At 39.9% G+C, this 10,573-nt stretch overlaps 1 protein-coding gene across 1 annotated transcript in view; it reads left to right on the top strand.

The window, feature by feature from the left end:
- The window catches only part of TBX20 (T-box transcription factor 20), a 34,224-nt gene extending 24,558 nt beyond the window's left edge, over positions 1-9,666 (top strand). The window contains exons 7-8 of the mRNA XM_086468169.1: positions 5,267-5,376; positions 9,326-9,666. Coding sequence (XP_086324295.1) covers positions 5,267-5,376; positions 9,326-9,666 — 451 coding nt within the window. The remainder of the gene's footprint in view (positions 1-5,266; positions 5,377-9,325) is intronic.
- The last annotated feature ends 907 nt before the right edge of the window (positions 9,667-10,573 follow it).

Below are 10,573 nucleotides of genomic sequence, written 5' to 3' on the forward strand. Positions count from 1 at the left end.
TTTGAAATGCAGAACTAAAGAAATCATTCAGGCTGCAAACTGATAATTCATACACTTTATATCCTGTTCTGTATTTTTCTTTGTGTTGGACTGAATGGCCAAGCAAAACATGATTGTCAGTTTTGTTATTATTTTCCTTCTGTTATTTTTTTTTTTAATTAACATTGCCTTTTTCTTGTGAAGAAAAAGACAAAAAAAAAAAAAAAGGAAAAAAAGAACAACCCATGACACCAGGAACAGGAAGCAGATTCTGGGGATGTCTTTACCTTTTTGCTTACCTAGCACTTGGATAGTAAGGGCAAAAAGAGAAAATGCTAACAGCTTGCTCAACTCTGCTCTGAAATTTGTACTTCTTGTAGCTGTTCCTGAGACAGTAACTTCTGCAGAAGATACAAGTTCAGAGTGGGCTCTGCCACCTGCTCTTTCTCACTGCAGTCTGGCTTTTGCATATTGTCTCCAAAGGAGGTTGAACCTGGCTTCCAGTGGAATGGGTTGCTGCCTATTACATCAACACCATCCTCTTTGGAGCCGTGGTATAGATCTAAGATGGATACTCAGTCCTGGATCCAGGTTTTCTAACGCCTTCTGCCAAAACCAAATATATTGCCTCAAGCCTCCTCATCCCAAAGGGAGAAGGTAGGCTTCCTGTCTGCATCCCCTGGGTGCACGCTCTTCCAAATTCGCGAAAATCCATAGCTTCAGGTGCATACAGGCATGTAGCAGCATCAGTGTTGACAGTGCATTGTGGCCAGGTGAGCCCTCTTCTGTATCAGCAGGGCTCTGGTCGTATACTTCAGAATCAGGGTCATGGTTATCACCAGGCTGCTGTGAATGCACAGATGAAGCACAGAAAAGAGCAGAAAAAAATGACCTAAAGGAGCATCAAATAGATGCCTGTTTTCGCCTACAAAGAAACGGTTCTTTCATCTTGAGTAAAGATCCTGCTCAGGGTAATCTGGGACTTTACCATCTCCTGAGACAATTTCTGTAATTTGGGTTGACAGCAGAAGTAAGTGAGCAGCCTCACGTAGGGCCTCGCTTCTCAGCTGCTTCCCAAGTTAGCTCTGTTGTCTGCCATCTCCCAGTTCATATCCATGGCAAAATTTTGGGTTTAGTCTGTAAAGTGTTAGTGAACAATTTGTCAGCTATATCAGGATTTTCCTATCTACTTCTCATCCTCTGAGACTACTCTGCATGTACAGGGTGCTGTTAACTAAACAAGGCCAAAGGCTCAGTTTGTAGCTGCAAGACATAAAGCATCCCTAGCCGGAAGTTCAGTTCTGGAATCAGTTCCTAGTGGGGATAAGAGTGAAATGTTCAGTCAAGAGGTTAAAACATGCAGAATGGTAAGATGTTCCCTGTGTACCCTAAAACCTTGGTAACGGATAAATTCTCCCAACCCTTCACTTCCTTCAATTCCTGGTTCAAAATTCACTGTTTCATTTTTTGCACAAAGGAAAGAAGTGCTTTGCTCATAATAAGCAGAGGTTTGTTGACAGGGCTGGGCTCAAGGTATGCTTCTGTCAGACTGCAAATTGTTGGGACCTCTCCTTACATTTGTCCTGCCTCAGCATCTTCTCTGTGGGTGTGCTAGCCAATACAAGCTTAGTTTTTTCCTCTCCATTTGGCACACAGTTCCTTCTTTTTCCCCAAACAGCTTTATCCCCTAACTTGCTCATCTCCAGCCTGTCATCTGCTACTATTATCCAGTTGGACACATAGCACAGCTTAATCACAGTAATATGTTATGCCTATGCGTGTGTTTTTCACCTCCTCTGGGTATTTACAAGACATATGTGAGTTGAAGAGCAATCTGGAAGACAAAATAGTTGGCACACCACACAAGAATTTGACAGAAAGAAGACATCTTTCCTTTATCAGGCTGGCAGCTTGTGATCTCTTAAAACAAAGATTATTGCTAATAGAAGAAACTGAGGAGTTCTAAGATACATTAAAAGGTAAAAATTGTTAGGTCCAAGAATCAGATAACAAGTGTCTGATCACAAACTGAGTAACTGGAAGTCGAGCATGGAGTAACTGGAAGTCATTTCATTCTTCAGCCAGTTTAGTGTGGATGAGCTCTGAAAAATACTAAAGGAAAACTTGAAAAAAACTTCCGCCATACTTTTCACTTGCTATTTTTCTATTGAGCAGAATCGTAAAATGGCAAGTATTGATTTATGAATCAGTACTTTATAAAATGAAAACCTTCGAACCACATTGAGATATCTGAAGATGTTGCATACAGAACTATAAAGCCAGAGGTTTAAATTAATGTCTTTCCCTCTTAATAGTGGTGGTATTACAATATTTTGGAACTTTAAAAAATTTATTTTATTGGCCCAGAGCACCATATTCTGGATATCCCAATTTCACACTTCCACAAGCAAAATTTTCAGGAAGATCTTGAGATTTAAGTCCTTTCAGCCCCAGTTGAAAAAAGGGTATAAGCAGGAATCTGTATTCCAGGTTCCCCGTTTTGTTCATGTATTTTGAACTAGATTTCACAGGCACTTAAATCTTGTTCTTAAAGTTTTGCTTCCTCCTACACATCTGCTTTGGAGAAAGTCCTAAAGCACTTCTGTCTTTAAAGGGTGGAGGAGGTTGCCCTCCTCTTTCCAACCTGTGCAGAAACTCCACATGTTTCCATAGGTTAGATGAGTTGCAATCCCTTTCTTCTCCAAGAAGACTTGGTCTCTGGGTGGTGTTCTCTGAGCATGAAATATTTGAGCACGGTGCAGAAGCCATCACGCCTTTCCTTTGAAACACAAAGGGAAGGAAAGATTATCCCTTGACTTGGGTCACTTGTCCAGGGTGAGGGAGATCTGAGTGCTCTTGTTTTTCTAGGTGGAAGAAACAGTGCTTGATGGGATAACCCAGAGATATACTTCATCAGTGAAGAAAATACACCACTTCTTGTTTTTCTTTGTTTCCTTTTGCACACTTCGGTCATTTCCTGCTCAGGCTTTTGCATTTCATAGGTCTGTTTGGAGGTTTATAGGCAGCATGTGTTGTATGGGGAAAGAAGAGTGTCCACCTGAGGGCTGTGGGGGCCAGCTGGCTAAATTCTGGTGTGGATCTTGATGCTTTGCACTCATGATGTGAATCACAGCCTCAACCTCTAAATGAAAAATTAGTAGGCATGTTGTGATTATAGCATAAACTACCAACATGGCAAGATAAGTATATACAGTTTTGAATATTAAATCCCAGCAGTACAAAGGAACTGCTCTTATGAAATTAGTTGCTTTCTCTGATCCAAGTTACCTCATTAGCCCGTTCCCTTTGCCATAAAAAGCTTTGCTGCTTGTGTCAATGAATGTGATTAATCTGCTAAGACCTTTAGCATACTACCTGCAACATTACAATATTAAAAATAAATAAATAAACCTACCACATAGTTCCCTGGTTTCAAACTTTGCAGATTCAGGGTTCACTAAGAAGTCATCTCTCTCTTTCCTTTAAAAGAAGACAACCATACAGAATAATAGAGTTCTCTGTCTAGCATACAAACCCATCTGGAAAGAATTTAGTGTGCAATAATTGTGGGCATTTGATTTAGCTTTAAATCCCTGTAGGTATTTAAAATATAAATTTATTGGGGTGAGTTTATCCCTGAACCACCACTGGATCCAAAGTTTTAGAGATTAATTTGGCCCACTGCACTAAAAGTAGAACCTGCATTGTTTCTGTTGCATCAAGATATTATTATAAGCTGTAATGTCTGTCATTATAAGCAGACCTTCACTAGAAATAAAGTCAATAGAGACAATACAGACAACCGTCTGAATCACATTTATTTTTCAGACCTTTAAAGATTAGTAATTCTTTGGTTATGAATATGTTTATAGACTGGTATCTAAATCACTCAGACAACACTGGTCTAATTATTCTGTTATTCTGTACTCATTTGAGTCTCTTTGGTTAAGTAAAATTCTTTGCATTTCACATTCTGCTTCAGAAAAAAAAGTTTCAAGAGGCATTCAGCACATAATGTAAACAATGCCATCTGTCTTTTCTTTGTAAAATCTTCTTCAAGATAGCCCTGATATGCCTACTGTTTTCAATCACTTAAAAGGCAGTAATTCAATTATACCATCCTCTATGTAGGAACTGCCATTGCTTTCAGTCCACTTCCAATCCTGACACAAGTAAATCACTGTGATAAGATCCCCTTTTTATTTATTTTTTTCCAAGGAGACTAGCATAAGTAATGATGCCAGTGATAGACCAAGGACAAAATGACCATAATGGGCTTTCTGTAGGAAAGGAAAACATGTGCCATTGTGATTTATCATGTTACTTGGAAAATTTTCTTTGACATTTCTGCAACAGCCACACTCCAAGCGAAGGGCATTAGCACGTATGAATTGCCAAATGGTAAATTCAGACAAAACCTCCACCAAGCAGCAGGTTTAAACAGCTATCACTACCTAAATTTCTTAAGTGGGAACAGAAGGGCAAAGCCATTTTGGAAACGTGCCTAGGCCCTATTCATCTTTGGTATAATGCCACCTACTTACATGGGAACGCGCTGGGAACATGTAAGGTTGGATCTTCTTTACAAACTGCTATGGCTTATCGTGCAGATAAGCCTTCCTTCTATTTAAAAATTGTTTGGGGGACTTCAGTGCTTTGTGCCACCAGGGAGGCGGGGGCCTGGCAGACACGTCTAACCTCCCAGAATAGATGTGGCACGAGATCAGTAGTATCTATAGACTTCCTGCTATGAACTGGCTTTGGCCCCTAATGCTGAGAGAGCATGGTTAGAGCTGAGCTGTCTCTGGACACATCTATCTCTTGCCCCTGATTTTAGTAAAATGGGAGAGTGCCAGATGAGGTGGTCATGTGTGATGTGAAATCTTGTTTGAAAGGAGATGGACCACATGTGTCTCTTTGAACTCAGACCGATCACTCCGCACAAATAACCCCAGACCTTGCATTTTCAAATTTGTGAAGAGTGCTGGTCTTATATTCATTTTCTGAGACCACATCCTGGAAATGCAGTGAGAAGTTTACTCTACTTTGCTGAAGAAGCAGTACCATGCCAGTAAGAGGTAATCAGCAATGTTAAAACATTGCAGGCCAAGTTCAGCATTTCCAGTGACATGCTGTGAGGTAACCCTTTTGTTAAGTAATTTTGGACAGTTTGTGTGAGAGAGCTGTTATCTGGCCAGGGAAAAGGCAGCATGTTCATTGTATTTAACCTAATGAATTAGAGGCTGCTTAGGATGTTATTGGTATGGTATGTTGTTTCCTTTCACAGAGAAAGCGTGGAGAGCCTTATCCAAAAGCACTCCTATGCCCGATCCCCCATTCGAACCTATGGAGGAGAAGATGATCTCGGAGATGACAGCCAGGCAACACAAAGCAGAGGTAGGAAAATGTGCTTGAGTAGTAAACTGTGGTGACCTAGTTATGCTTAGGGAAAAAGGACCACAGCCTGTACTGTGGTACTCTGAAGCATTTCTTTGGTGTGCCTCTCTGTCACAAAGTCCTATTATGAAGAATAATATTTCTTAACTTATGGCTCTTCTGGACATCTTATATGCCCATGGCACTGGTGTGGGTGGCTAGTTCAGGAAGCAGCTCTAAAGATGCCTATACAGCCCTTGCCATCCCAAGAGAACTATCTCCGCTTCCTCTTCAAGATGGCTGAAACCCAGGTGACTTCATTTACAGTGGTGCTGAGAACAAGCTAACACTCCCCATTCCTTCTCAGGACTTAGTAGCTGGAGCTCAGCACCATTTGTACAGTAACATGTAGATGTGCCATTTGCTGCCCCTTCAGCCTTCTGTGAGAGAAGACTTGGTTTTGACCGTCTTCAACCAGCCTGTCCTTAATCCACTTTGCCTCTACAGGAAGAAAAGGCCATAGCTCCCTGGAAAATTGAAGTTTAATTGTTATCTCTTGGTCTCTAAAAGGTGCTTTTCCTGTTGGGACATCTCACTTCAAATGCTTTATCAAATGGTTTGTTTACTTTAGCAGTTGCAAAAGTAGTAGCAAGACAGAGTTGTTCTTTGTGGGGATGCTCGCTGGACAAAGTGCATCTGTTGTAATTGGCCACTGGAAATAGATCTCAAACTCATCCTGTGAGATCGCTGACTAGCACAAACTTCTGTTGCATTATACTTTGCATGTTGACTTCATGACCTGTCTGATATGCAACAGCCACTTGAGGTAAAGCAGTTCTATCTGCCTTCCGACTGGCAGTGCCCTTGTCTTGTCCTCTAACTTCATACAGTGTTGCTAAGACAAGAGCATTATTTCTGGTCATAAGCTCTTTGGACTTGGGCAGGGAAAACACACTTATTTTTAACCACGAGTTGCTCTTCAACAAAATGTGATTAGGTGGGCTTGTTCATGCACGTCTATTCTAAGAGCAGCTCCTTAGATTGTGGAGCTTCTAGAGCAGCTCCTCAGCTGGTATGATGCCACCATTTCACATACTTTCAGGGGATTACCTTGCTTCACATGAGTTTAGATCCTAGGCCAGTTATTGTGGAAGACAGTGTTATATTTTCCCTTCACAGAAGTGCTCAGAGCAAGGCACCTTCTCGCCCTGGTATGACGTCCTCCTTTGGGAGTGATAAAGTGAACAAGGTGAACCTCAGTATGAGAATTGGCCTTTAGAGCCTTTCTCTTCTGAAGAGAAGCCTGAGGAAGGTGTCAGAGGATGAAGGAACAGTTTATTAAAATTAATTTTATATATAATATATACAAGGTGCAGTTCTGCATTTGCTTGCAATATGGCAAATGAGTAAATGAGGAAGATGATGAGTTGTGGCCACCAACTTTTTTCTAATCTGGGACCCACATGCTAGCATAAATTGTAATTGTTCCAGGCAAACAGAGGTTAGAGGTTAAACAGAGGGTAAAACATACTTCTCTTACGGATGAGTACCTTGTACTGCCTTCACTCTCTGTTTAGGTCTGGCATCCTTAAATAAGAAGAAGTCCTCCAAGGTATGGGGAAAGAAATAATGATCTTATTGAAACTCCATGGACACTTTTATTTCTTCTGATGCATTTGAAAACTACCTTGCATGCAAAATGGACGTGTCTCCTTCCATATGTATGAGAGTTGAGAGCCAAATACAAGCATGCTGCTAGATGGTGTGTGTTATAAGCTCTCCAATGCCTCAACTGCCTCAGGATTACTACAGCACATTTCCTTGGTGCTGGCAAATGTGATGCGTGAGACCTTTTGGAGTATTAAGTTGCAATTAGAGACAATTGCAGCTGGAGGAGGAAAGGGCCCTTATGGAGGTTCCTCATGGGAAGGAATCGCATACTTGGTTCTGTGTAGAATAAAGTAGGTCTCTCACTGCTATTTATTTCTAATTACATCCAGAGCATTCTCATCTCAGCCAATTTCAGCCATCTAAAGATGGAAGTGGCTAGCCTTCAGTAGTATATTTATCACAATAAGTCTGTTTCCAAATGAATTAACGGATATGAAATATATAAACCCAATTAAAACTCTTTAATGCATAATGTCTGAATGCCTGTGCTCCAGCATCCACACACAGGACTCATGGTAGTCACCTGGAATAGAGCCAAATGTAAACCTTCTCTGGATGCAATCCAGATTTGCATCCCACTTTCCCTGTAGTGCAATAACACTCAGGTATCCTCTGATTTGTAAACGGGTTTGCTCTCGTCTGTGAGTATGGTGTAGTTTGGCTCTGGCTTCCTAACTTCCCAGCAGTTAGGATTTGGTTCAATGGTGGGGTCAGGATTTGGTTCAAGTCCATTTCTACTGCTGAACTGACACAATTTCTCTTTCCTGTTACTGGGCCGTTTTATTTGTTTCATTAAACAGAGGAGGAATTAATCAAGAGTAGCTCCCTTTCTGATTTGAGAATATATCCCTAAAGAGATCTATGATATTTTAAAATAATAATTTGCATTTTTTCTTTCTGTTGTTGTTTGCTTATAGTATTGTTTTAAGTACATGTCTACGATTGGTTAGTATACATAATTCCAACAAGTTTACCTTGGCAGATAGACGTCTTCATGTTTTTTGTTTTCACAGTTGGACAAACCTATCTTCTAGAATCAGACTTATGAAACTACTACCTGTTGTAACATTTGTTTTCTCAGAATGTTTTGCAATACTGGCTTGAAATTATATTTTGCCAAATATTCTTAACAGTAAAATTATTTCTTAAAGTAAGAACCATTTTCTCAATTGACAAAGTTGGACGAGAAAGAAAATGCAGAAGGGACATGAGCTACTGTTTGAATAGGAATAAAAGAATAAGACTTTGTTTATAGGATTTTATTGTATTCCCCATTTCTAGAAATCAGACATTTGATGATGACCAGATGCATAGAGGAACTGCAAGGGTGAAGGGCAACATCATCACCAGATTATTTGAAAATGACCATGTATAATTATCAAAACAAATTATTCATCGACTTCCTAAAAATTTTCCTGTCAAAATAAAATAAGCAATTAGTTCTAATCTAAAGATACCATTTTCCTGTTTATTTCTGATTTTGCAGTCTTCAGAGAAAAAGTGCTTTAAAGAGTTGGAAAACTTGTGAAAATAATTTTCGGAACTTTTAAGATTAAAAAAATACCAAAGAAACCCCTTCCATTTGATCAAAAGTAGATAATTACCCTGAGAGCAAGTTTTTAACATTTTTGTGCATTACACTTAACACCCCACACCTCTTACTATGATTTACCATTAGTGTTGTTTCTTAGAGCACTGTACACAGCTGGAAAAAAAAATGTTTTGACATCTTAGAATTTTCTGTTCTGTATTTTGGAAAAAGTCAAGTTGAGTGAAAAGATGCAGTGCTGACAAGTTTTACTGGGGTAAAAAAAAAATAGATTTGTAATGCAAATTATATTTTTCTGCACTTTTGCCAGACTGAAATTATAGGAAAAAAAAAAAAATAACCAGTTCTACTAAGGATCTGATGTAAAAAGCTACAAGCATGTCTTCAAAACAGGGATGTAATGCAGTGAGATTCCACATCAGAGTAGATGCTTCAGTGTTTAGTGGCAGCATTACAAGGTTCTTCAGTGTTTAATACCAAAAATGTCCAAAGTGCAAAGCTGATTTTACTGTTCAAGCCACAGCAACCAGCTTCTTAAAAATTTGTCTAAGATGTAGTGATAAAGGACAGCAACTGGCAAATAATAATATAAAGACATAAGGAGAGAGAAATATTTGGGAAATATTTCCAGTGACAACTTGTCATTAAAATCAGCCTTGCTGTGAAAGACTTTTTTGCTCCCTTTTTGCTCTTTTACCAGCTTTGTGTGTTGCAGTGCAAACATCAGGTGTTCTTTCTCTTTGCTTGCAGGGTCAGCCTTTACAACATCTGATAACCTGTCCCTCAGTTCCTGGGTATCCTCCTCAACCAGTTTTCCTGGATTTCAGCACCCACAGCCTTTGAGTGCCCTGGGTACCAGCACTGCATCCATAGCTACACCCATTCCTCATCCAATCCAAGGATCTCTGCCTCCGTACAGTCGCCTGGGAATGCCTCTTACACCCTCTGCTATAGCCAGCTCCATGCAAGGTAGTGGTCCCACTTTCCCTTCCTTCCACATGCCTAGGTACCACCATTATTTTCAGCAGGGTCCTTATGCAGCTATCCAGGGACTGCGTCATTCCTCCGCAGTGATGACGCCATTTGTATGAGTGATGGAAGACAAGAGAAACATGAGATTTTAAATGTGCAAGTTTGGTATGAAAAAAACAAGGGACCTTCCTGAAAGGCCTGTGGCAGGAGTGCTGAACTCGTAACAAACCAGCTAAGAAAATGCATTATGGACATAGATTCCTCTGTTGAGGGATCACAAGAAGAGAGCATGCAGCTTGGAGCTGCTCACAGACCTATGTGTAACACAGCTGAAATGGATCTCAAAGTTCCCAGGATTTTTGGTCACATGCAGCTCGTTCCAAAGGTGCATTATACCTATCAGAAAGAGATTATGTTTATGCAGCAGTGTAAAATTGTGTATAGGTCTTTTTTCATATGCTAGAAGAATTCTGAAAAAGGCAATACTCTTACTCATCTTCATCTCTTCTTGTGACTGATGAGCATCTTAACAGAAAAATGTATTGCTATAACTTTAAGCATGCTTTAGGCTATCTCAGCACACATTTGCTGGGAACGGGACGAAGTGGAGAAGACCACTGTCCTTTTTAAAAGACTGGCTTATATTCACCAGAAGCAGTATTTCTTAGTTGCTACTATAATCTCAAAGAGAAAATTATTAACAAGTCTTTCTTTGTTTCTTTCACTAAACACTTATCAGTTCCAAAGAAGAACTGTGTTATAGGACTGTAGCAGTAATGATGTATTCTGTCCTTCAGTCTAAAAAGAACTTTGTCCTATATCCTAGGAGGAGCCATTTAACTGTCTATTAAGGTATGATGAAGGAAAATGATGATTTGGGAAAATCTATTACTTAAAGTTAGAAACCCAAGATATCAAATCTTTAAATCAATGCTTGTTTGCTGCTGTGCTTGCCACTGAAGACCTGCTCCTAGCTGCAAACGCATACCAAGTTGACCGAATTTCAGGCTAGATCAGGCTATAGAC

The sequence above is a fragment of the Leptosomus discolor genome, chromosome 7, assembly GCF_034619465.1.
Source record: "Leptosomus discolor isolate bLepDis1 chromosome 7, bLepDis1.hap2, whole genome shotgun sequence".
Taxonomy (NCBI): domain Eukaryota; kingdom Metazoa; phylum Chordata; class Aves; order Leptosomiformes; family Leptosomidae; genus Leptosomus; species Leptosomus discolor.